Source organism: Pelodiscus sinensis, chromosome 1 (genome assembly GCF_049634645.1).
Source record: "Pelodiscus sinensis isolate JC-2024 chromosome 1, ASM4963464v1, whole genome shotgun sequence".
Lineage (NCBI taxonomy): Eukaryota > Metazoa > Chordata > Testudines > Trionychidae > Pelodiscus > Pelodiscus sinensis.
In genome coordinates this window covers 190014006-190041922 of record NC_134711.1, presented here as the reverse complement: position 1 = coordinate 190041922, position 27917 = coordinate 190014006, and the positions used below count along the sequence as shown (strand labels likewise).

The following is a 27917-nucleotide window of genomic DNA, read 5'->3' as shown; positions in this document are numbered from 1 at the left end:
CAAATTCCTGAACCCTCACATTCAAAAGTCTGTGGCTTGCTTAGTACCCCAACCCTACATCTGACCCCAACACTGCCCGGCCTGGAGTCCCCTCCCCGAGCCAGCGTCCCCTTATCCACCTCCTCCTGCATCCAGATTTCCTCCCAGAGCTTGCACCTCTCACCCCTTCCCACACCCAAATCCCTCATTTCCACCCCAGAGCCTACACATCCTGTCTCAACCCAGCGAGAATACGACCAGACTACAGGAGTTTCAGGATTCCAGAGATATTCCAGAAAAACTCTTCCGCATCCAGGGATGCGTTTGTTCTTCCGCTTCTTTTAGTGAAAGAGCAACGGTGATCTTTCGGTCACCCCTATATTCCTCTTTCCACAAGGAATAAGGGGGCTTCCAAAATAAGGGGTTTTCTGATATTTGGTCCAATCTAGACAGGCCAAATTTTGGAAAAACCTCTTCCTACAGAAGAATTGGGGAGAAAAAGCAGCAGTATAAGGGTTGGGGGTAGCAAGTGATGGAAAGGAGGAGAATAGAAAGGGCGGGGCTTCAAGGAAGGGGTGGGGATTCAAGAAAGAGGCAGGGCAGTAGATCTTGGCTTGTTCTGTCATTTAAAAAGTGATCTTGGGTGTAAAAAGGTTGGAGACCACTGGTCTATATCTGTTGGATGGGGATTTGTTTTGTGCTTAATGGGTCAGTGGATGTGGTCGTGGGTACTTGGGATAAAAAAATTTCTTTGACATGAAGCCAGGTCTTCTTCCACCCCTGAAGTCAATGGAAGTCTTTGCCAATTACTAGAAGGCTGATTTTGCTCCCTTTGAAGTAAGTAAGGTAGGAAATGATCAGGACTTCCTTTGCTTGGTAGTGTGAATGTTTGGTGTCTTTCATTGGTGAGGCTGGGTTTTTGTGTGTCTTTTCTAAGAGAATACTAAATCTCCAAGGATACGTCTACACTTGCTCCCTAGTTTGAAATAGGGATGCAAATGTAGCTGACCGAAATTGCTAATGAAGCGGGGATTTAAATATCCTGCACTTCATTAGCATAATATCGCCCATGCCCTATTCTGCTCGCTAGCTGATCATTTTTTGAGGAGTAGCATTAGTTCGAACCAAGGGGTTTGATTCGAACTAATGTGTCCCAGAGCGCACTTCCTGGTTCGAATCAGCTGGGGAGCGGAATAGCGCACGGGTGAGATTATGCTAATGAAGCGTGGGATATTTAAATCCCCGCTTCATTAGCAATTTCGATTGGCTACATTTGCATCCCTAGGTTGAACTAGAGTGCAAATGTAGACGTACCCTAAGAATGGGGAAGAGTAGATCGTACAATGCTTCTATTAATATATAAATCCATTGTATTTGGGGTGTTTATTACACCCTTGTTAAGATGACCATCTCTCAATCTGCTCCTGCAAAAAGATGGCACGAGACTAAAAACAGGCAGCAAGCTGCTAACAGATGTGCCTATGAGATGTCAGATTGTCAGTCTATTTGTTTTTCCATATTTTCTATGCATAACAAAGACACCGAGTATTCCCAGAACAGAAATTGAAATTGTGGGGATATCTTGCTTTAACATTCATAATACTTTCTTGGAGCATAGTTTAATGGTTTATTACTTCTGTTGGCAGTCACATGAGGGAAGGGAAGAAAATGTGGCATCATTCACTTCTCTTCCACCCCTTTATCCTTCCCACCTACCCATATGTGTATACTCACAATAAGAGGCTATAAATTAAACCAGATTACTTATATGGAAGATGCACTGCTTTAAAACTAACTTCTGCACTTCTTTATCTGTTTATCTCCTCTGCCCCCAACTCTTTAATATAGATCATTGCTGTGCTCAGCTACCATTGACACCTGACCAGGATCCTCGACTGGAATCCCTCCTTATTAAACAGTGTGATTACCTAGTGACACTTCCTGGGGGCGGGGGGCCACCTTGCTACCACTGGCCTTTAGCATGAAAATGCCTGGTCTGTGTGTGTCTGTGGGTCTGCTTCCTAAGTCTCCTGGCCATGGGCAACACAAGCCCTCCCCTCTGTCTTACAGGCATTGCTGGTTCTCTGCTAGGTAGCCATAGGCACAGTCCAATCCTGGAATCCTCTGAGCATTTCCCTGGAGTAGCCAGCCCACCCCCTGGTCCACTGGTCACTTGCAGTACACACAAATCTACTGCTCCCAAAAAAAGCAGTATGCTCCAGTTTTGCCTTAGATAGCTGCTCCACCAAACACTCAGCACTTAGATCTGATCTCAGTATAAATATATCTTAAGTTTATTTGACAAAGCATATAGAGATTCAAGGAGTAGCAAGTAAAAGTCCTGGAAACAAATAATGACATGCAAGATAGAATCATCATCCTTACTTAACAAGGTACTCTCACATCTAATAAAGTATTGCTCTCTCAAAATCCCTGCAGCACTTTACAGCCAGACAGACTTTGACACTTCTTTCATGAGATGTACTTGCTGTCAGTTTGCCTCCTAGCTGAAGGAGCTTGTGTTTCTTTTGCCTCCAAGTTCTTGTCTTCCAGTACAGCAGTTGTACCACTGTAGCACTTTAGTGAAGATGTTTCTCTTGCCTCCAAATCCTTGTCTTCCAGTACAGCAGCTGTAGCACTTTAGTGAAGATGCTACTATGCAGCTTTTAGAGTTCATATCAGTATAGTTAATCCTCCTTCCAAAGAGCCGGTCACTATGCCAGCAAGAGAAGCTCTCCTATCAACCCAGCATTGTCTGCACGGGGCATTAGATCAGTACAACTACATGACTCAGCGGTGTGGATTTTTCACACTTCTAAGCATGCTAGTTGTACTGATCTAGGTCTGTAAGTATGGATGTCTCTCCTGGTAGACCAGACCAATATTTATTTTATTCGTCAATAGCACACCACCTCCTGTTTGTTTCATCCTGTAGGTTTCCTTTCTTGCTAATTTCATGGTCTCTCTGTTGGCCTGTTTGCAGACTCAGCCCAGTGACTATAGCATAAGACATAGCATACATGATAGACCAAACAGGGATGTTTGCCTGCAAGGAATGCCTCTGAGGAATGTCACGTCCTGGTGACATCCCTTTACTCCAAGATCTTAAACTTAATTTTCAATATAGATACACCACTCCTTTAAATACTATCTGCTCATACATTTCTCAATGATTATGATGATCGGTGGGCTACTGGTAGAGAACTTTCATGTCATCCTTTGGTGAACTATTATGCAGATACTCAACCCCAGGGAAATCCCTATAACACTTTATACATTCTCTATGCTTCTCAGATTCTCCTGTGAAAACTCCTACTAAAGTGAAGGTGATTGAAAAGGATTTCTCAGTGCAAGCAATTCATTGTCAAGGTGCTCCAGTCAGCAAAGTGTTATCCTCTTCAGATACAGGTGAGAGAAACATCCAAAGCCCGTGTCTATATCCTTTTTAATCTCTTGTGTAGCAGATTATCTTAAAACGTTAATTTACAACATTACATTAACAGCAGGACCTATGCCTTACTGCAGGGCCAGGCAAAATATAGCCCACACGCCAAATCTGTCAGGAGCCTCAGGCAGGCTTCCTGCCTGCCCTGCCCCAGCATGTTACTCGCAATGGCTACATGGGCAGCCAGTAATATAGCCAGGGAAGGTACAGCCTTCCCAAAAATGCCTACCTGCACAACCGCCAAAGGCTGGGGCTGCTGCTGGGGAAAGCTGGGGTTGTAGTGTGGAAGCCCAACTTCTCCCGGCCACTGGGGAAGGCCGGGGCCGGGGCCACAGCACTGCAGCCCCAACTCTCCACATGGCCTGGAAGGATTAGGCTGGAGGGTGGGTGGGGCTTGGCTCCAGGGGTAGGGCTCAAGCAGAAGGGGCCAGGGTGGGGCTTGCCTTCCTCAGCTGGGCTTTCACCTGCTGCCTATGAGTGACTGTCTTCAGGGGGCTTGTGCTTCCATGAGAAACTGGCCAATGGGAGCTGCCTGTTTGCAGGGCAGGCAGCACACACAGCTTCCCCAGCCCCCCACCCTTGCTAGCTGAGCTCATGCAGCACATGGCTCTAGCAGCTAGCCACTGAGTGGTGTATGGGGTGAGGCAGGCAGGGAGCCTGACTGAGGGACCTGCTGGCCAGGAGCCACCTTGGAAAGTGCCTCCTAGCCAGAGCCTGTCTCTGGCACCTCAGCTCCTCCCAACTCTTTCCTCTCCTCCCCTCCCCCTGCACCTTTACCCTATGTAACACACACCTTCTGCACTCCCCTCATCAACTGAAAATCTCTTTCCCATACATCCCTGTGATCTAAGGCATTGGGAAGTTGCAAAGACTTCCTAATCCAGAATTCCTAAACCCCTTCCACCGGAGGGGAGAGTGCCCGAAAGCCCCTGTGAGTGGGGCCACTGCTGAGTGGTCCTGTCAGAGCAGGTGCTCTTTCACTTGTGTTTAACATGGTGGAAGAGGAAACCGCCTATGGAAGTCAGAAGCCTGGATTCTCTCCATTGTCTCGGTGACTTTAAGCAACACATGTATCCCCACTGCGCCTGCTTCTCTATCTTTTGTAAATCATCATGTAGATAAAAGATGAAGTGTGTTTTTAATGTACTAGGTGGTGATAGAACTGTTCCTCTGGAATTCACTTTTGGCATGTGTTTACATGTGCTTTTTAATATATTAAATATAGATTCAGACCCTTCATATGTATATAAATGTGAACACCTTTTCCCCCCTTCATATTTTGAATCTTCAGTGTCCTTATTTATATGGTCTTGTGGATCTCTTCGTACAATCTGAAAATAGTTCAAATACATGTTTATAAAAATTTATTCCTTTGTTCACTCTCCTTGTGTCCTTCACTCCTTGGGTCTAGTGAACATCACTCCTTTCTTGGAACTAGACTATCATGGAAATCAATACTTCTAGAGACCTGTTATGTCCAGCCAGTCTAGCTTTACATGGTACATGCAGTGGAGTTTACTGCTCCTTTGGGGTAAGGATTAGCACATGAAGAACATACTTTGAAGCACAGTTCCTGAAACGATTGGAGGATTTGCTAGAATATGAAGATTTGCTGACCCCAGACAAAGATCCATAATATGCTGTTGTCATTAATGTAGAGATTTAAGTTCATGCAAATTATTTTAAATTTTTTTTTTTTGGTTTAGCATAGGCCTCTTTATGACCGGTTTATTTACTTCATTTATAACATTTAACCCAGGGGTGGGGATCCTTTTTTGGAGAGTTGGGGAGCCATTGACCCATAGAAAAATCAGTTGGGGGCCTCACACAAGTGAGAAACAAAAAATCCCCTCACTGATGTGGTCCCTAACTGAGAAGCAGAAAGACACTCCCCATATTTCCTTGCACGTCCAGAGCCTGTGGGGGTTTAGCCTAGTAGTTTGTGTGCTGCAGCCTGTTTCCCAATGCTGGGGGAGCCTGGAGCCTCGGGAGAGGGGTGTGTGGATCCAGCCCCCAGGACTGAGGTTCCCTACCCCAATTTAAACCAGCCTAATAGCTGAGAGGGCAACAAGCCTTGTAGATAGGGGAAAGCAGTCAGTGTGGTATATCTTGATTTTAGTAAGGCTTTTGATAGTCTTGTATGACTTTCTCCTAAACTCGGGCAATACAATCTAGATGGAGCTGTTAAAAGGCGGTGTACATAACTGGTTGGAAAACTATTCCCAGAGTTATCATTGGCTCACAGTCAAGTTGTAGAGGCATAATGAGTTGAGTCCCGCAGGCTGTGTTCTCTTTAAGCTGCGTGGTCAAGTGGCTGCCCAGGAAAAGTGCCATCATAAGAACCAGTTAGACAAACACCAGTCAGGGATGATCTAGATCAGGGGCCCTCAAACTATGGGATGTGTGGAGAAACCTTTGGGCGGTGCAGCAGGGCCTGGGCTGGCTCCTGTGAGGGTGGCAAGGAGAACCACCTAGCCCTGTTCTGGCCATGTCCCTGGCATGCCCTCAGATTACAGCCCAGCAGTTGGCCCCCTATTCCTGACTTCTATTTAGTTCATGTGGTGTTTAAAATTCCAATAGTTTTCCTCTTCCTGCTCTTATACCTGTTTTTAACTTAAAGCACTTTCCTTTCTTTTCAGAGCTGCTGGTGTTGAATGGCACTGACCCAGTCGCTGAAGTAGCCATTCGACAGCTCAGTGAGTCTGCAAAGCAGACACTGAAGTCTCCAAGAAAGAAGAGCACCATTATCATATCTGGGGTGTCCAAGGTAGCGTTCAAAATCACACCTGCATTCAGTGGCCAACACTGAAGAGACTCTTTGCTTTGCTGAGTATATGTGAACACGTACTTTGTTCTCTTCCGTTTGGTAGTTTTTCCTGCAGCTGGGTTGTATATCCTTGTTGCTTTGCTAATGAGCGTTGCAAGTTAAGCCTACAAGCGGAGAATTTCAGACACGTTTTAGCCAGATGACAAACTGTACTAGGTAGAGACCATTATCCTGGAGTTGGGGGCTGTGGTTAGAGATTGGGGAGGACCTGTTCAGGCTCACTAGTACTCCAGCAGCAAGGCAAGGAGCTGGTGTTAGAATTCTACCAGAGTACAGTGTCTAGATTAGGCATGGGGGCTTCACCTTTCAGACTGACCTTCCTGTAAGAGGATTTTAGTTTATTTTAAATGCCCCATCACCCTCTCTGGCAATTGGAAAAGAAGTAGTTTTTGTTCCATATCCTCAGGTAGCTTTCTGACTTTGTCCCCCCACTCACATCTTGTTTGTTCTTCCTACCCAATAGCTCCTAGGCCTCTGTTGCTTCTCCATTTTTTGAGCTGCAGTGCAGTCAAATTTACTGCAGCTTTTTTGTTGTTGGTGGTTGTTGTTGTTAACCAAAACTTAGATTTTTCTGGAAGCTGATGCCTTTTTAGTTCCTTTTTCTTACAGATGCTAACTTGGAAAGGACAGTCTTCCACTGACCAGTAGTGATTTCTGCAGTAGATTCTTTGTTTAAATCAAGCCCTAACTATTTTGTTGAAACCGAAGTTAAGTTAGCTGTGCTCTCTCCTAAGAAAAGGAGAAGCAAAGAGAATACACAATACTGTGAATTGCTGGAAATAGCAGGGCAATGCAGACAGGGTGCAAAGAATGAATTAAAGCCTTTGGGGTGGCAGTTGGTTTGTCCAACAAATAGTAATTGTTCACCCCTCCCACCTCTCTCTCTGTGGCAGACCTCCTTATCTCAGGACAGTGAAGCCACACTGATGATGGACTATGCAGCAGCCATGGATGGCTCATGTAAAGAAGGCAGCCTATTCACTGTGGGGGATTTTACCACAGAAGTCCCCTCCAACAAAGAACTACCATCAGCTGCTTCACAAACGCTGCCTGCCACTGACCCACAGGAAGATAGCCATAATGCGTGGGACTTGAATAACAGCAGCCAACAATGGCACAGCAATGTACTTTCAGACCAGAACTGTGAAGAGATGTCCGGGAGTTCATTAAGTGTCTTGGAATCTGGGAATGTGAAAAAATCTAAAGGTATATGAGCTCTCTTCACGCTTACCTAGAACTGTATCAAAGAGCTGATTCCTATAGCTGAACTTGAGCGTCTTTGTCAAGCAGGGCTATCATGTGAATCTTTTCCAGTCTTATCTTTTTTTTTTTTCCCCCTCTTAAACTTCCAAGTGGATTTGGTGCTGGTGAAAAGTGCCAAACTGATGACCCCGAAGAACGAAATCCTTTAACCACAAAACATACAATACAGATTTACCTGTGCTATACCCCTCTGTCACAATATGCAAGGACTTGTTCCAAGAGCAAAAGTGTAAACCACTCCAAATGCATTAGGTCATCTGGCTTCTCTGAGGAGATCGGTGAGCAAACTGAAATTTGCTGATACAAATTCTTTCTTGTAAATTATATCAAGGGGCCCAAATAAAGAGAACAATGCTCTTCACCATCTCCTCTGCACATAGATTTCCCCGACCCTCCCCCACAAAAGCACATGTGTATCCCTAATTAACTTTTTACTCATTGTGAATATTAAACATGCCCATTGAACAGTTTGTCCCTCTCCCCTCTTGCCTTTCTCAATAATACAACTGTTTACAAAAGAGAACGACACACAGGATGTGATTGTTTTCTTTAAATAAGGGACAAATTGTTTTGTTGTCATAACTGATACTTGTCTTAGTGCGCCTGTGGACTGCTAGCAACCAGGGCGCTTCTTCTGCCTCCTGGCTCATGAGATTTTCTCTCTTCTTCCCCTCCCCAGCTAACCTTGTAGATGAATTTGAGACTCATTGCTTCTGTTCTGAGAGTGGTGGGATTTTGAACTTGAAAGAAACCAGCTTGAAGATGAGCTGGGAACATTCTCTGTTCAATAGACTCCATCCATTCCCCTACTTGCCTGTTACTAGTTTAGGGGAAAGGCAAGTCTGAGGATCACTGTCCAGTAGCTGCTGAAGTTCTTATGCATCCCATCCCCTTCAAATCCTCTCCTTGGTGGGGTTGTGTTTTGTTTTGTTAATGGCCTTCATGAGTGTTACTGAAAACCACACCCCAAAATCAAGTGCCTTATCTCAGCCATAAAATTATACTGTGGATCTTCATATGCTGAGGATTTTTTCCATTCTGCCATGATTTTCCCAACTTGTCTTTCCTGGCAATCACTTAATGTAGCACCTGAAGCTGTCATGGTGAATGAGCAGTTTGGCAAATGTGTCCATAAGCTGATCATTAAGAAGTGCTTTAAAGAGGCTTAACTGTCACACCCTTTGAGCCCCCCAAAAATTAAAAAATCATGTGATTTGAGAGTGCACGCTAACTAAACCTCTGAACTCATTTCAGAATTTGCTTTCAGAACACAGTCTTGTATTTGAATAGCAGTTTGGGCAGGGTTGGGGTTTTTTTAATTAGGGATGTGAATGGTTAACTGACAGCCCCTATGGGGCCAGTGGGTTGGGAGCTGCTCCGGTTGGGCAGGGACACTGCCTGAGGGATCCTGCTTAATCAGTTAACCGGTTAAGCGTAATGTTTAACCAATTTAAGAGGGATTTTGCATCCCTGTTTTAAATGCAGTTACAGTAATTACTCGCTTAACATGTGCCCGCTTAACACATTTTTGTGATCGTTTTTTGAACAACACGACTGTCCCCAAAATAACACGGTTTCCCCAGCCGGCTAGTTGCCGGCAGCTGCGCGGGGCTTCCCACACCTCCCTGCAAAGCAGCGAAGGGTTTGCCATGCCGTTCCTCAGCGACCTCTTCTTGCTAGACACCTTGCTCCCTCTCCTCCGCCCCTGCTTGCAGGCCAGTGGCTGGGTTTCCCCAGCCAGCGGGTCACCAGCAGCTGCACGGGGCTTCCCCCGCCTCTCTTCAAAGCAGCAGAGGGTTCTCTGCTCACTGCGCTGTTTCCCAGAGACCCCCCCCCTTTTTTTGCCAGATGCCTTGTTCCCTCTCTTCCAACCCAGCTTGCAGGCCGGCGGCTGGGTTTCCCCATTCCCCACTGCTTGAAATGCAACCTCCACCTTTTCCATTAATTTCAATGGGAAAATTGACCCCGCATAACATGTTTTCACTTAACATGATCATTTTCTGAAATGTCTACCGTGTTAAATGAGAAATTACTGTATATTAAAAACATACTCTCTTTTCTTTGTACAATCTAACTGCTCAGATTTAAACACTCCTCCCCCCCCCCCACACACACTTTTAAAATAATTATGTTCACCATCTATCTTCAGTGGATGTGTTCAGTGTTCATATGTAATACAAGAGTGCAAAAAACACAATGCAGCAAGAGTTGTATTCTTACCTCTCGTGGGGGGTTTTGTGTTGCACTCCATAAATAGCACGGTGCTGTTCTATGCAAAAACCTATTCGAGAAAAGAAATTCACAGTCGAACTGTGGAGCTCTTGTATGTCGTGCTGTTTCACAGCATGGTGGCTTTTGTGGAGTAAGACAGGAATGTATCTTCCTTCATCCGCTCCCCACTAAAATATGCTAGTATGAGATGTTTCTGTTGCAAAATGAATGCAGATTTGTTTTTAAAGGGAAGCATTTGCCAGATGTGCTACTTTAACATTGTACTTGAAGGATTTTTGTTAATGATTCAAAATGTGTACTGTCGTTCATTATTATTTTTGTTCTTGCAAGTGTTTTTACCTCTTATTACCTTTCTGACTTCATCTTTCTTACCCATGTCTTTTGTAAACTTAAGAGGACTACTATGCCAGCCTGCATTAATTGCTACACAGTAAGTTATTTTGTCTTACTTTCATTCAAGATTTGTTTTGTCACCTGTTAACATCTTCCCCATGTCAGTGTTGGGTTTATTCCTTCTCTCCACAATACTCTCTTGTATTTTATGTAGAGAGTTTTTAGCAGGTTAATCTGTAGTAGCAAGTTATTCTAGTTGTGGGTGTGTTATGCTTACAAATAATTGATTTTTGGGAGGTAGGGGCAGGAGAGAGAAGATTCCCCTCTGCTCTGTCCAGATTATCAGGTAAAAGATAACAATTGGGGAGACCTGGATAATTACTGCAGTGTTCCTTGCATCTCATTGTATTTCTGTGGCACTCATCCCTGTAGTAGCTGGGAGCCAATCAAAGGCCTGCACGTACAAACTACAAATCATGTATGGGTATCTAACATTCTTTACTAACAGTCCCTAATTATTTGAGCTATCTGATCTTTATATTTAAAATACTGTAGTGTTGTTTCAAAAACCATATTACTGATTATGTACATAATGCCCATTTATTTGCCTTTATGGAGCCAAGCAAAAAAAAAAGTAACACTTGATTGTGACTTGAACTCCTCCAGAGCGCTTGCTAAGGATTCTGCTTGCCCAACTCCCTTTCTCCTAACAAAAGGATTGCATGAGAATACATGTTGACTTTGTATTTGCTTTTACTTGCCTCCAGTCACTTGCTCTTGCGCGCCACTGCTCAGCTAACCTGGCTGTTTAAGGGGGTGTTGCTGGTGAAAGAAAGATACTCCTGGTTTCAGAAGTATAGATTGAACACTAAGTTCTAAGCAGTACCAGAGTGAAAGCAGAGGTGTTTATTAAATAACTTTATTGCAGTTCCTGGATGAAAGCTACTTCTGTGGAATCGAGAAGACTGGGAAAAGAAGGGGCTTTAGTCCAAAGCTATGGACAATATAAAGACCTGGGATGTGAAACTCATTTAATTAAGGAAAAAATGTATTAAATATCTTCAATCATCAGTCAGTGGGAATGGGGAACAGTGTTGTACAGGACAAATAATCTGGTGTTAACTGTGAGGATAGTGCTTTGGATTTAATTGGGTTATATCTTAATATGATGCACTTAGCAGGCGACTCCAGTGACAATAATGGTAGCCAAATCCAACTTTTGTGTATGGTGTCATGTAAAAGGATTCCCCATCTGCCTTGATTTCTGTAGTCATAGGTGGTGATAGTAAAATTAAGTGAATGGGCATCAAAATGGTGATGGGTGCCCATAAAAGAACCTCACTAGACTTGTTAGATTAGATAGTGGTGTGATTATAAGCTATTGTGACTGTACAGTAGGGCCAGAAAAATATGGCCTGCAGGCCAGATCCAGCCCTTCAAGCCACTGAATCCAGCCTGTGGGCAGAGCAGGTGCCTCAGGCAGGCTCCTTGCCTGCCCTGACCCCGCATGCCACTCAGAAAAGCTGGCTATGGAGCCCTGTTTATCTGTGAGCAGCTGCGAGCTCAGGGAGAGGGGAAGAAGCTTTGTGTGCTGCCCCCAGCACAATCTCACAGCTCCCATTAGCTGGTTTTTGGCCAATGGGACCCACCTATTTGGAGAATTGGTAGTGTGTGAAGTACCCCTATCCTCCCTCCCCTCAGGTTCCGAGCTGCTCACAGATGCACATGACCCACAGCCAGCTGCTCTGAGCAGTCTGCTGGGGTATGGAAGGAAGGGAATCTGCTGGGCTGCTGGCTGGGAGTTCCCAAGATAAGTATCTCCTGGCCAGAGCCTGCCTCTGGCACCTGAGCCCATTTCCAATCCTCTGTCCCCTTACCCCACATAACCCAAATTCTGTCTCCATCCCATCCCATCCCATCCCATCCCATCCCATCCCATCCCATCCCCTCCTGCATCAATCCCCTCTCCCAACCTCTGCACATCAATTCCCCTGTCCCAGGTCATAACCCCCCTACTTCACTCAGACTCCCTCCCAGACCTTGCAGCCCCCTCTGCATCCCAGTCCCCTACCCCAAGCTCTCTTCTGCACCCAACCTCCATCCCAGATCCCACACCTCCTCCATTAATATCCTGGAAGAGTGTGGTCCTTGACCACTTACCAAATTCTTGAAATGGCCCCTCATCAAAAAATGTTGCCCACCCCCACTGTACAGCATTGGCAAATTAGTAGTGGAGACCACATTTTGTTTTCTTGTACTAGTTCGAGCTCCAGAGAGGAGAATCATGAGTGCTTGATGCTCAATGTTGGGGTCCTAAGCTTCACTCCCCCTCACTCCCAACTTCATTTTAACTGCCAATTTCAAATCTGCATGAACAGAGCAGTGTTTCTCAAAGTGGTCCATGGACCTACTCTGAAAGAGCTGCTACCGAGTCGCTCCGGTTTTTTACTTACCAGCGCCACAGAGCCTCATGGCTCCCATTGGCTCCTCAATAAACCTATGCATGTTGATTAAGCAGACACAGGCTGCAGTTGGCATGATTGCATATCACGTCAGTTGCCTTTTTATGCATTAATTAGAACTGGATTCTTAAGTGTTTTTCATGTAACTGAAGTATTAATTTATTCTATAATTTATTCTATAACTATAATTTATTCTATATTCTATGTCTTCATTTTTAACAACCTTGCTTGACAAGAAACAGGGTTTTTGAAGAATTTGGCAGCTGAATTCTAACAAGTCTGTACGTAGCATGTGCAAACTTCAATTTTTTTTTGAAGATTTATTACTAGTCCAGATTTGTACCCTTCCCCTTTTTTTCCTCTCCTTATGGCATCGTTAAATGGCACATCTTTAACCGCAGGCTCCCTGCGAAATGTGAAGGCACCAGAGCTTCTCAATGAAACAGTCTCAAGAATGTTTTTAGTGAGCAAAACAATGTCTCGTTCTGACACAGCCTTCCGGTGAACCCTTTCAGCTGAAATTTTAAAGAATGAAGAAATTTAGACTGAATCAGGTACCTGCCTGACACTTTCCATGCCCATCAGCTAGGTTAGGCAAAGTTATACACACCTGACAGCAGGGCCTTGTTATTGCAAGTGTTGGGCAACTTAACTGTAGGTGGCACTACCAGATCCACCTGTAATGCACGCTGACATGTACAGACATATGTGTGTTGTGCTCTTAATTAAATTAGCATTTACAGATGCCAGTGGGGATCCTGAACTTGAAATTAAAATGCCAACTTCATCTTGTGCAGAAACTAGCTGTCTGCACTTTTTCAGCTTCCTTGATATTTCACCAGCAATCCACACAATGCACTAGATAGCGGAAAGAGGGAAAGTGTGTCTGTTTCTGAACATATCATCTAATTCATTGCACATCTCTTCAGCCATACCACATGTGTATTTCCTAATGCATTGGAAGGAATAAATCAATCAGAATGAAATGTGAAAACCTGAAGATCCTGGTATGTTTCAGCCCACAATGAACCTTGTGCATATCTATATGTTATCATGGCCTTTAAAGAGAGCAACTAAAGCTAATCATATGTAAGGAAAGAGAAGTGTACAGGACTCATGAATTGGTCCTGAAAAATTAGAGAATTCAAATGATCTCCAGTATTAACAATGTTCATCTGTACCTTGCTCAATAATAGCACCTCTGTTCTTTTCAACCACACTTTTTTTTTTTTTTTCAAGGACTGAAAGAAAACTACTGTTCTCTTTAGTGTTCCTTGTAACAATAAACACCTGTTGCTTGTGTTGCAGATAATCTTTTCTTCCTTGACTTTTCTATTATCTGTAAGTGTGCATAGAGATCTATAATTATTGCAGTCTTCATGATTTGAGTGATTAGATTAGCATGAAAAGTGCTATTTTCATGGCATTGAGGGGAACTAAGTACACTTAGTCTTGCTCTTTCACTAACTTAAGAGGTTAGACTTTCCCAAGATTGTTCCATTTGGGGAAAGGTGTGGGTGTGCATGTTGCTGCAAATGCAGTACCCTACAATATAGATGCATTCTGACATGTGAGAGTCTCAGTGACAGCAGAGATTGGATATGAGCAAACTTAACTATTGTGACTAGATACAAAACTGAACTTTAACAGAGTATTAATATTATCTAACCTAGAGAACTTTCATAATATTCTTGCTCCAATACAGAACTTTCTTGGCTTCCTAGCCATCTTTTACACTGCATATTTCAGGGGGCATAACTTACAATTGAAAGCACCATAATTTTTTAAAATACAATGTTATAAACAAAATTAAATGGTAACCCTTTCTCCATTTTGTTCACCTCTGCAGGTGGAACTTTGAAAAAAAGTGCAAAGCTGTTTTTCCGGCGACGGCATCATCAGAAGGATCCAGGAATGAGCCAGTCGCACAATGACCTTGTTTACCTGCAGCAGCCAGCGTCGGATGAAACCAGAAGGAAGGGAGCAACGCTAACACGCATGCTTCACAAGAAAATTCTTTTTAAGAACAAAAGCAAGAACAAACTGAATGGCACTTCCATAGAGCCATGTGTGGAAAAGCCTAATGCTCTCTAAATTGCACATCAATTGATCAGCTGTTTACAGAACAATGCTATAAGATGTAAACACAGATTGACTGGCATAAAATGATATTTACAAATGCAGTGGTTCTGGAGTAATCAGACAAAACTTGGCTTTTATTTTTCCAAAACACTTTAAAAAGTAAAGCCTTTAAGCGAAAAGGGATTCCCCCCCCCCAGCCTTCTCCAAGCATAAATAGTGTTGATAATATGATGACAGCCTGTTCTTTCCTCTACCTACAATCCAAGTTCAGTCCTGATTTATAGCTTTGACTCTATCATTCCTAGCGATAAACTTTTTTTGAGAAGGTGGATTGGACGGTAAAGTGGTATAACTGGGGAGGTTCTTTTAATAAAAAAAAAAATGTTTAGAATTTTAATCTAGTTCACATTTAACCTAGCCAACCTGACTTCTTGATTTCTAGATAGATGACTGGGCCACTGTAAAGAGGTAATGGGCCACTGTGGCTTGTGTTTCTGTAAAATGACACTGAATAGTAGCAATGCTGATCTCAACCTGAGTTTCTAGTTAGGCTGAAAGTAGAAGCCAAGATATGGTGCTTGTTAAAATTTGGAAACCAGATTGATTCTGGGAAAGGAAATTAAATGCTGATCAAGACAACCTGCTGTAGTAACTGCTAAATCAGCGTAGGTAGATATTTGCCTTTGATGTTAGTCTTGATAATTGAGCATTATGCAAATACTTCTGAGAATATTTAATTTCTCTGCATATATTATGCTAAAAACTCTTTTTCACCTGCGTTTACTTTGTTTCCATTTGCAAACATATTAAAAAGGTCTCAACAGTACCTTATTTCCCCACTATATGAGAAGCTATAAATGCTAATGCAACAGTTTTATCTTGGGGACTGTAGTGTGTTAGTAATCCTATTAAAAGCAAAGTTTTAGGAGCAATAAATATTATGTAGATCATGTTTAACCCTATTTAGATTTGTATTAGTTCCTGGTCTGATTTTGCCAGTTACCAGTAACCTGAAAGAGAATTTTTGAGAAGTTTCTCTTTCCTCTCATTCAGTTACTAGTTTTGCCATATGTATGGAGAGAGGGGAGTTTGGTTTGTTCAGGTTTTGTGTATCTGTTTTTTAACTATATTGTAGTTACCTCTTTTTTTTTTTTTTTTAAATCTGATATAAGAGAAATTGTAGTTCTCACCTAAACTGTCTAAGTAGTGAGGGCTGAAACTTCAGTATTTATATGCATTTCACAGATTACAGATATATGCCAGTTTACACATTTCTTTGCCATATATGCATTCTTGGGTGAGAACATAAGACTCAACCCTGCCGTTTTTACCCAGGCAAAACTTCCTTTGCACCAATATCACCACTGATCTAAACTGATGCAATTCTATTGAAATGAGCCGAATTATGCGTTCTTCTGTCACTAGTGAACTTACCGCAAAGATTTCAATGCAATGTTTGACTGAGTAAGGATGGCATTATTGGGCCTTAGACTAAAAGGCATATTTTCCAAAAAGGAAACTGTTGAATAACTGATATAACAGCTTTCAGTTTTTTCGGTAGATTCCAGATTCCTTAATAAATATGTATTAAAGGGTGTAAAACATTGGGAGAGAATCTTTAGCAAAAAATGAAATGTTCAAAGGAATAACCACCAGATGCTTTTAACTGAGCCTCTAGTTCCAAATATATTTTATTTGGTCTAGTGATAGCACTGTGGCAGTACTGACAGACATACATTTAAAAAAAAAAAGTAATATCAATTGTCTTGCTCTATTATGAATATTTGAAGGCATTCTTGAACACTTTTTAAAAAAAATTAAGTCTGTTGCTGTTTGTAGGGTGGGTTTGGGTTTGTTTGGTTTTTTTGGTCATATAACTGCACTCTACAGCTTTTTGTGTTCTTTTTTTTTTCTTTTTTAAAAATCCCAAATCTTTATTATTATAGGATTAGATTAACATCCTACTGTAATGCATTTGAGACTGACTTCTCCTTTTTCTAATTTTTTAAAAAAAAAGAGGCTAGGTTTCCATATCTACTTAGCTGTAATCCTTCGGTGCGCACATAATTCTCCTTGACTTTGTTAGGTGGTTTTGGCACATAATGGTAGGTAAAAGAGAGATCCCTGTCCTATGTAAAGCTTTGGTCTGGTCTATACTATGGGCCTATATTGGTATAACTACATTGCTCTAGGGTGTGAAAAATCCAGGCCCCTGAGAGCTGTAGTTACATCAGCCTACCTCCCCGGTCCTTCTGTGGGAGGCAGATTTACTGTGTTGATGGAAGCTCTCTCCTGTTGGTTTGGGTGTCTTATTAAAGCATTAAAGTGGCATAGCTCCATCAATGCAGCATTTTAAGTGTAAACTTGCCCATAGTGATTTTGTTTGTTGAAAAGAGGAAAAACATACTATCTAAAACCTCATGCAGAAATTGGGGCCTTTCTAAACTGAAGATTTCCTAACGCGCATAGATATCACCATGATATACGAGAACTTAAGAACGATAGGAGTGGGCCCTGCTTAGTGAAAGGTATCACTGATTGTAAACTGGACATTTGACACTAAATATTGAAAATCCGCTAAATGAGTTGTAATTTTAGTGAATTACCTTGTGTAATTCATCTTGTAAATTGGTGTGAAGGATTAAATTTATTTTTATCAGACAGGAAGCATAAGGCTTTCTCCTCCAACCCCAGTAGACCAGCAAACCTTGAGTTTTATGGAAGTGTGAATGACTGCCAACATTTGAGTTTTGATGGAGGGGAACTAAGAGACAGAGTGGAGTAGCCTGTTATCCCAAATGCCATTCCGTCTTGATAAAAGGGAGTTTTAACTTTTGTTACTAAACAAAAAAGCTTCTCAAGTGCCCTTCCAAAATAGCCCTATTCATGTGGACTGTCATTTAAGATTTGCCACATGTGGCTAGTGCATTTTCCCCTCTTCTAAAAATCACTGTAAGTAGCATTGAGAACATGTTAGCCATAGTCACTAGTTGTGAGCTCAAACTTAACAGTTCCAATTTTCCATATTTCAAATATTCAGAACCATGAGATTAAAAATAAATTGATGTGGGGGTTATATGCCCTCTGTTTCTGACTCTTTAGGGTGAATTCAGTCCTGTTTTCATGCTTCCCTCTCTAACCATGAGAGCTAGAAATTCTTTTTTTTTTTTTTTTTTTAAATGAAAGCTGAGATTTTTATGTAATCCTTTGTTCTAGGGCACTGGGGCTTTAAATAAAATGTCATATTGGAAAGCTCAGTGCTTAAAATTGCAAGAGCTTCCAACACTCACTGGTTGTGTCCATCTATTCCCTTAAGCACTAATTCACCTACAGCCTGCTCCCATTTAAGTGAACATGAGTTTTGCCACAGAGTTCAGTGAAAACAATATTGGGCGCTTAACAATATTGCTGGGTCCAATCCTCTCAGGTGTGGATTGCCACGTGCAAAGAGCTATGAAGAATATCAATGGGCACTGAGGTGGCACAGCACCTTACAAGTTCAAATCCAGCATGCGTCCCTAACCTTGGGGAGGGGCTATGATACAGACACACACACATCTACACAGCAGCATTATTTTGGAATAAATTGTTATTCTGAAATAACAAACTGTGTGTCTACACTGCAAGCCTTTATTTTGAAATGACAAGCTGGAGGACTTCTTACTCTGACTCCTGTAACCTTGATTTTACGAAGAGTAAGGGAAGTCGAAGGAAGAGTGCTCTTCCTTCAACTTCCTGCTGTGTAGACTACGCCAAAAGCCAAATTGAGCTATTTCAACTTCAACTATGTCAATTGTGTAGCTTAAGTTCTGTAGCATAATTCAACTTTAGCCCTGCTGTGTAGGCATGCCTTAAATGACTGTGGTAGTTAAGAATTTAAGAAGGGAATATCGCAGCAGGCACCAAAACCCTTCCATTTTATGTAATTGTTTTTCCTCTTTATCAAATTATTTCAAAGTTGCATTGTAGAAATAATTCATGATTTTTTTTTAATTCTTATTTATCAGTGCATTTTCTGTAAGCCAAAGAAAGCATAAATGAAGTGGGTTGTTTGTTTGTTTGTTTTTCCATGTGTTTTCTCTTTTGTTTGTGAAAATTGCAAAAGGAAATAGTGAAACTAACTATACTTTGTGCATTTGAAAGCACTTCACCTCCTTCTCTTCAGCCCACCTACCCTCCTTCCCAATAGTCTCATTCAGTGCTAGTGATACCTTAGGTATTAGAGCAGTGGTGTCCAACACACTAGCCACCTGTGGCTATTTGGCCGGTTGAGTATGGCTAGTTTGCTATAGTGGCTACTGCTTCAGAACTGGTTGGACACCACAGTATTAGAGTAATAGTACTATGGAATTGGGTGGGCAGAGGTGGAATCAATCACATAAATGTGACTTTTTTTTATTAACTGCTTTTCATTGAATATAAAGCTGAAGGTTTAAGATACATGTGGGCAAAAAAATCTAAGTATACTATAGCATTAGGGTTAAATGATTGCATAAAGTGAACAGAACCTATTAGAGCAGTCCATATTATATGTAGCTACCCTACTGGAAAAACTGTGATATAAAGAGCAGAATTGTTGCTAAAAGCAGTAACCAGTTCAATAGATTTACTCCTTGACATTCACATTGACTTCAGTAAAATGATTCATGTGCTTAAATTAAGGCATGTGCTTAACCTTGCTAAATCAGCGCCTTAATGATAAGTAACTTGAATATATTGAGTTAATCGTCCCACTGTTTTGTTAAGGGCAAGTGATCTATTACTCAGGACAGCTATGCTGCTGTTGTGCAAGCTACTGGCATGCTGCGATCGGGGTGCATAGGTTACATTGCCAATCTTGTGGTTTTAACAACCATGTATAAAAAGGTATAGCTGTTTACCAAGGGTGTAATATGCTCTCATATTCAAAACAGGGTGAAACATTTAATCTTAGCACTCAGCTGTGATAACTTTTTTAAATTTGTACACTAACTTGGTGCAATTAAGAGGACTGCACTGTACAGATTTATTAGACTATCACTAATAAGCATGAAAATAGGATGTTTTTTTAAAAGAAATTACTGCTGTACATAAAAAATAAAACTGATTTGTCATTGAATAGTTTTTCTGTCATATGTGCTTAAGTCTTCCGGGGTATCAGAATCTGTCTGCTCATCTGCATTAACAATACTTCATGTTTACAGGGCCTGTTTTCTTTTAGCAGTAAACTCCACCTAGCTTTGCCTGGCACTGTTCCCATGTCTATACTAGGAAACTTTCAAAATTAGTAAATTCAACTTAACACCTGATTTAACACAATCGAATTAGCATGTCTACACTACGGGGAAGCCTCGAAATTAGTCTGAGGCAGGCTACCTTAATGTGGACATGCTACCTCGGATTTGGAGCCCCATGTGTAGCTCTGGAGACTAATTATTTCAAAATGAGGCACTGGAGTGTCCACACTATCATTATTTTGAAATAACTATTTTGGAATTGGTGTTACTCCTGATGAAAAACAGTAGTACAGATTTCGAATTCCGCAGCCTATTATTTCAAAATAATGGGCTTGGTAGTATGGATGATTTGCTTATAAATTTGACCTTGGAAAGGGTGAGTAAATAAAGTCCTAGTGTAAACCAGTCCTCTCTTGCTCCTTTCTTATTGGGTCCAATGACCTTGGCTGGCTTGACCCCACCAAGGAAGGATCCCTTGCTGCTCCATTACAAAGTGTGCTTAATCTGTGTTGGAGGGGATAGAGGGAGTAATGAATAATTTGATCTTGAACTTTGATGTTTGCATAATTTGTCTAGGTTGATAGACATGCCCAATATTCAGTGGATAATTTGCTCTATTCCAAAATCAACTGTTGCTTCACTATCTCCTTGTCAGAAAAGGTCTTTTAGAACAGGGGTAGTCAATAGCTGGACCATCGGCCAAATACAGACTGCTGGATGCTTTTGAATGGACCCTGAAATCTTTTCACTTACTGTTGCTGAGTTTTTTAATCATTATTTTCCTCTATAGGCGAGACCTTGACTATTCCTTGGACCAAGAAATTTGAATCTTGATTAAAAATAGTGGTAGTCAATCTTGTTTGGAACTGTACAAAAGTGGGACTGAGTAGTGCTTCAACAGGTAATATAGTCCCACCCTTACACTGAGGCAGGATTGTGTGTAAACAGTCAAGATGCACTGGTGTTTGGGTGATCTGAATGATATGATATTGTTTGCCTAACAGATAAGTGTTCTGAGGTTTTTTTATTTTCTTTATTTTCAGTCTTCTCTTTTCCAAACTAAACAAGCCCAGTTCTTTCAATCTTCCTTCATAGGTCATGTTCTCTAGACCTTTAATCATTCTTGTTGCTCTTCTCTGGACCTTCTCAAATTTCTCTATCTTTCTTGAAATGTGGTTCCTAGAACTGGACACAATACTCCCAACGGAGGCCTAATCCGTGCAGACTAGAGTGGAAGAATGACTTCTCGTGTCTTGCTCACAACACACCTGTTAATGCATCCTAGAATCACGTTTGCTTTCTTTACGACAGTGTCACACTGACTCATATTTAGCTTGTGGTCCACTATAACCCCTAGATCGGAATAGCATTTTGGGATAGCACTGCACTATAGACATAGCCCTTGTATTACTGACTTCCCACGTGCTCTTATTCTTTCAGGGTGTGTCTAAACTAAACCTCTTTGCTGACAGAAGTATGTAGATTAGGCACTTTGAAAGTACAAATGAAACCGGGATTTAAATATCCCAGGCGTCATTTGCATACAGTGAGCCCTCGCTACTTCGCGGTTCGACCATCGTGGATTCACGACTTCGCGGACTTTTTTCATTACATTATGTATATACGTGAATCCGCGATGGTCGAACCGCGAAGTAGCGAGGGCTCGCTGTATACATGTTAAATATGGTGTCCCTACTTCGCGGATTTTCAACTATCGCGGTCGGGTTTGGAACCTATCTACCGCGATAAACGAGGGTTCACTGTACTCGCATTCTGGTGCGGTGCCGGTCAAGCACCCTTTCGAAAGTGAAAGTAAAGTCGAGCCACAGTTCTGCTGACAGCGGGGAGCTTTTTTGGCAGATTCTGTACTCATTTTTTGAGGTGTACAGGATCTACCGAAAAAGCTCCCAGCCTTCGGCAGAACCACGGCTAGACATTGCTTTCACTTTCGAAAAGGCGCTTGATCGGCACAGCGCAGGAACATGAGTATGCAAATGAAGCCCAGGATACTTAAATCCCAGGCTCATTTGCACTATCGAAGTGCCTAATCTACATCCTTCTGTCAGCAGAGGAATGCAGTCTGGAGGTAGCCTCAGTGAAATCAGTGACTCCAACGCTGCACTACTTGCAGCACAATGCATCCTTTTTTCTCCTGTCTTTACTTTTCTTGAAAATTTCTAAGCATTAATTTTTCTAGTTTTGTATTCAGGCATCGATTTGGAATTTGCCTCATGTTTATCTTTTATCTGTGGAGGGCTGATTAAATTCAGCATCACACTAAACAGATTCAAACAAATAGGTGGGAAGCATCTCCTTGTGATTCAATCCTAGTGCAATATTAACTTTGATTTTTCTGACCTGCATCGGGCCCGTGTTATGTATTTTTATCCTGCAGATCTGTTTCAATCTCAGAGCTGTAGAATACAACAAATAGATAAGGGGTAGTTTTTAACACAAATAAGTCTCCCTTCTCTCCTCCTCCCACGCCAAAAAAAAAAATTTGAGTGGATTGATAAGTGGTGTAAATATGTAAAAAACCAAGCTCCTTTATTATAAAACCTGGTAATTTATCAGTGAAAATTGGTAAAAACTGAAAACCCAGAAACTAAAAGTACTCAGGACCACAGTCCTTGAAGGAGCTCTGTCAATGAGGGAGGCCTTGTGAATGGAGCTCATTGTAGAATTGAAGAATAAATTATTGCTTCTAGATAGAGCTGTGGTAACAACTCATATTTTAGTTCACTGGCCAAAATGGGATTACAAACAAGTTCTGGGTGAACCAGAAATGTAATAAACCATTTCATTTTTTATTTTTACCAATTTTTTTAAAAAAATATTTGAAATAAAGTAATTTCAAATGGGGAAAAAACCACCAGTGTTTTGTTTTAAACAGAAGTTGTACCAAAATATTTTGAATTTTTCAACCAAAGCACTTTGGCAAATTTAAGCCCTCATAAAACTTTTGGGGTCAACCTAAATCTGCATTGTTTGGTAACAAAAGGTTTTTTTTTTTTTTCCCTGAAATGTTCCCAAGTTCTATTTCTGGATAACCTTGCTTACCACTTAGCAGCTTAAACACGTGTTAATGCTATTATTTATGCACTATCCTTCCCCCCTCGCCCAAAAAGTATGTAAATAGAACTTGTTTCTGAAAAGGATAGTGTTTTGATGGAGGGCACTGATTGCAATGATGTTTGTACAGGCAGTCCCCGGGTTACATGGATCCGACTTACATCAGATCCCTACTTACAAATGGGGTGAGACAACCCCGCACTAGCTGCTTCCCCCCAGCAGACCAGGGAGACGTGAAGCTAGTGCCACCCCCAGCAGACCAAGGAGACGTGGAGCGGCTCTTCTCAGCAGACACCTTAGCTTGAGAATAAAGGACTGAGGGAAGTGAGGTGTGGGAGAATAAAACTGAGCTCTGGAGAAATGTTTGGCTAGAGTTTCCCCTACAATATGTACCAGTTCCGACTTACATACAAATTCAACTTAAGAACAAACCTACAGTTCCTATCTTGTACGTAACCCGGGGACTGCCTGTATTCCCTCCCCACCTCACCTCCACTGGCTAATTCTTTCAGTTGTGAATCTCTGCCTAAACTGACTCTTTTTTTCCCTATGGGTTTGGCCACACTGATCTACAAAATCTATTCAATGGCCCCAAAACCTCCACCCTTAATGCAGAATTAATGTAATGTGGTGGTATGTTGTCCCTCTGCAGTGCACTGAATTGAGCAAAACTCAAATATCTGAAACAAGACCACATAGAGGAAAGAGACGGGCAATTGTAGGCATGATTAGTGCTTCCAACCTCCCCTATAATAGCACTGTGGAAATTTATTTAACAGTTTCGACACAACTCACTAAATTAAGCCATGTCAACTGTACATTTTTTACTTGCTTTGCAACATGTGAGGTGTCTAAGCCATGTGAGCAATGCCCCATTGTTTACACTAATCCTGCACAGTGGGAAGGATCCAGCCTGGCTAGACATGAGATCTTCTCAATTACATGTTTATTAGCAGTTGTGTATGTTAATTGTATGGTGCAGGTATATAAAGTCAGAGTGCTCTTGTTAAAATGCTAGGCTGTGTCTAGACTGGCAAGTTTTTCCACAAAAGCAGCTGCTTTTGCGGAAAAACTTGCCAGCTGTCTACACTGACCGCTTGAATTTCTGGAAGAACACTGACTTCCTACTGTCTGAAATCAGTGCTTCTTGCGGAAACACTATGCTGCTCCCGTTCGGGCAAAAGTCCTTTTGCGCAAAAGGGCCAGTGTAGACAGCTCAGATTTGTTTTGCGCAAAAAAGCCCCAATCGCGAAAATGGCGATGGGGGCTTTTTTGAGCAAAAGCATGTCTAGATTGCCATGGACGCTTTTCTGCAAAAAGTGCTTTTGCGGAAAAGCGTCCGTGCCAATCTAGACGCTCTTTTCCGCAAATGCTTTTAACGGAAAACTTTTCTGTTAAAAGCATTTGCGGAAAATCATGCCAGTCTAGACGTAGCCCTACAGTATAGTGTAAAGACCCTTACTATAGTGATGCAAGTTGTTTTGTCACTGTACTAACTCCATCCTACAGTGGATTTTTGTCCTTTAAGTTAAGATGTATTAAAACTGCTGCTTTCAATTCAATATTTTAAAACAAGAGTGGGGAATCTCAGGCCCAGGGGCTGGATCTGGCCCCCTGAGACTTAGGGCATTGGGGGAGACTGTGCTGGTACTCCAACCTCCCTGCTGCGCCTCCATAGGTCTGAAGCACACAATCTACGAGCTAGCAGCCCCCTCAAGCTCTGCAGTGCAAGGAGAGTGTCTTTCTCCTCAGTAAGGGACTACATCAGTGAGGATTTGGGGTTTTGGGAGTTTTTGAAATCTCACTTGTGGCCCCCCAACAGATTTTTTTGTGGGTCAATAGCCCCCAACCCAAACAAGATTCTCTGCCCCTATTTTAAATGGTACATAACTGCATTATGTATATGAGGTGTTACCTACCACCTCTATGCTCTTAGAGAACCAGAGCAGCATAGTACTAGTGGAATCCCCCCCCCCCCTTCCCCTCCTCGTTTCTGAGCCTCTGCTTGAACTAGAACCAAAGAAATTAAAAGCCAGGGGAAGGCATACCTAAAACCCTCTGGGCAAGTATAGGATTAAGGGAACACCCTTAGCCTCATATGCATCTAAGACAGGACAGAAAGGTATCCCCCTTAGCATACAGCAGTGGTCCCCAACACAGTGCCCGCGGGCGCCCTCGCATTTGTGTGCACCCACAGACAACCTGGGCCGGCCCTGGCGCGCGGCGCACTGGAGGCACCAGCGCCGGCCCCAGGCGCGTGACATACACCAGCGCCTGGTGCGCGGCGCTTGGGCGGCCCCGGCCCCCGGTGCCGGCTCTAGGCGCGCAGCACCGGTGCGGGCCCCAGGCGCGCGGCTCGGGTGGGGGCGACGGTGCCGGCCCTGGGCCCACGGCACAAGCTGCTCGGGCGGCCCTGGCCCCGATGCACATGCCGGCGCTGGGTGCAAGGGCATCCCCGCCCCTGGCGTGTCCCAGGATGCGCAGCCCCACCCCCCGGCATGTGAGTGGCCCCGCCCCCAGGTGCCTGGGAGCCTCTAAAGGTTGGGGACCACTGGCATACAGAATGGAGAACAGCACTTCCAAAGCAAGAACCGCATTGAACTGTGGGATACAGAAAGCAGGAAAGCACTGCCTGCTGGGAAATCTCTGCTCTGTATGCTAATGATCCCATGTCTGTTCACACCCAGATCAGTAATTATCAGGCCAATTTTAGTAATAAACCTTATATTGGTATCCCAAATACTGAAACTGCCTAATTGCATTAAGAGCTCCTTCAAAGGAATACTGCCCAGAGCCAGGCATGATCAGTTCTTATTCTCTAGAAGACTAAACAAAACAATGTTAGAAAACTCTTTTCTGAACCATTTGTTTACCCATAAATAAATCTAGTGCCCATTTCTCTCCTCCCTCAAACCATTGTTTCCCTATAAAAAGTCCCAATCATGCTCAAGTAAAGTGTTCTGATACCTGGATCTAAATTCTGCATGATTTCCATTGGGACTTCATCATCTTCTCACTGATCATGCTGAGGGTTCTGCTCTGCCTGTCTCCAACACTTTAGATCCCCAGCTATCATCGCCATCTGGAACCTGATCAGTTGGTGGTGAAATCTCTCCCTCTCCCTCTCCTCCTTCTCACCCTTCTCCTTCCTTCCCCCTTCTCTCTCCTTGTCTCCCTCAGTATAGCCCTCCCGACCCTGCCAAAGATACTGGATGATTAGGTCATTACCTACCTATCAGACAATGAGAATGTGTCTACACTGGCGCAATCTCACGCAAAAGCGGCCACTCTTGCTACCTGTCTACACTGGCCGTATGTTCTTGCGCAAGTAAACTGACGTTCTAATGTATGCAATCAGGGCTTCTTGTGCCAGGACTCTGATGCTCCCGCTCAGGAATAAGCCCTCTTGTGCAACTGTTCTTGCGCAAGAGGCCAGTGTAGACAGGCAACATGAATTTCTTGTGCAAAAAAGCCCTATGGTTAAAATGGCCATCAGAACTTTCTTGCGCAAGAGAGTATCTACACTGGCACGGATGCTCTTGCGCAAAAGCATAGCTCTTGCGTAAAAAAAAGCACATGCCAGTGTAGGCGCTCTCTTCTGGAAGAGTTTTTGCAGAAGAACTCTTTCGCAAGAGTTTTTGCATGAGAACGCGCCAGTGTAGACACAGCCTGAGGGTGACCATGGGTCTTTGCCTTTGAAGAATCTCATGATACCAAGATGTTTCATCTGTCCTTAAGTGTTTCCTGACTCTTTGGCTATGTCTACACTGGTGTGATCTTGCACCAGAGATATGTAAATGAGGCTAAGCGTGGAATATTGCCGAGCCTCATTTACATACCTAATGAGCCACCATTTTTGTGGAAGAGGCTCTGTGCTAGAAGGAGCTGTCTACACAGCCCCTTCTTGCGCAAGAAAAACCCTCTTGCGCAATGCTGCTACGCTGATTATTTTCAGGAATACCAGCATTGCGCAAGAGGGTTTTTCTTGCGCAAGAAGGGGCAGTGTAGACAGCTCCTTCTAGCGCACGAGCCTCTTCTGCAAAAATGGTGGCTCACTAGGTATGCAAATGAGGCTCAGCGATATTCCGCGCTTAGCCTCATTTGCATACTTCTGGCACAACAACCTGCCAGTGTAGACATAGCTTTGTTGTTTGCTAATTAATAGTTCTTATTTGCCCCCTCTATCTAGTCTTTAGGTGCTTATAGACTCGGCTTTCCCTTGATATGGTTTTTTATCCACTCCCTTTTGTTCCCCCCCTTTCCAATTTTCCCTTCTTCTATCCTCCCCCCCCCCCCCACTTTCCCCGTCTCCTATTTATTTTGGTCCTAGACATCTAACACTCCCCTCATCTGAAGAAGTGGGCTGTGCCCACGAAAGCTCATGATATCACCTATATTTTGTTGTTTTTTCAGTTTACCTGTACAGACTAACTCAGCTATCCCCTGAAGCTTATGTGATCAGTTAGGGTTTGCTAATATTACTGTAATCAGATTTAATATTGTAACTGTTTTGTTTGTTTGGCTCCCCTTGTGTGGTCAGGTATTACCTAGAAATAACTTTAGTTAAAAACTGGTTTCTTCTCTTTCTCCCTTTCCCTCTTTGGGGGTGGTGGTCTGGCTCCCCCACCCATTCACTCTGCAACAATGCTCCTTGCACCTAAGTTAAAGATCCCTGTATTGCCCAAAGATCTGGTGGGGTTTGCTCAAGTGGGTCTCTAGCAGAACAGTAGTGTGACAGTGAAGATAGGGAAGGTCTGAACGTGGGGGCAGATGAGTAGCAACTTAAAGTGCTGTTTAACCCCGGCCCTTAAATCAGCCTACTGAGCCCAGAGACATACAAAGGATCAGCTTGTGAGTACTGATTAATCAATCCTCTCAGATGTCTTCTGTTAAGACAAAATTAAAAATAAGAAAGTCTAATAGCACTTTAAAGACTAACAAAACGTGTAGAGGGTATCATGAGCGTTCGTAGGCACAACCCACTTCTTCTGATGGCCAATATCCAA

At 42.8% G+C, this 27917-nt stretch overlaps 1 protein-coding gene across 2 annotated transcripts in view; it reads left to right on the top strand.

The window, feature by feature from the left end:
• The window catches only part of C2CD2 (C2 calcium dependent domain containing 2), a 56592-nt gene extending 36871 nt beyond the window's left edge, over positions 1-19721 (top strand). Inside the window, exons 11-15 of one of the 2 annotated variants that reach the window (XM_075912186.1) lie at positions 3274-3387; positions 6064-6191; positions 7145-7457; positions 10141-10176; positions 14391-14530. In XM_075912186.1, the coding sequence (XP_075768301.1) occupies positions 3274-3387; positions 6064-6191; positions 7145-7457; positions 10141-10166 (581 nt within the window). In that variant the 3' untranslated portion in view covers positions 10167-10176; positions 14391-14530. Of the gene's footprint in view, positions 1-3273; positions 3388-6063; positions 6192-7144; positions 7458-10140; positions 10177-14390 lie in introns of both variants that reach the window. The other variant, XM_006130532.3, reaches the window with a different exon arrangement.
• Positions 19722-27917: the final 8196 nt, after the last annotated feature.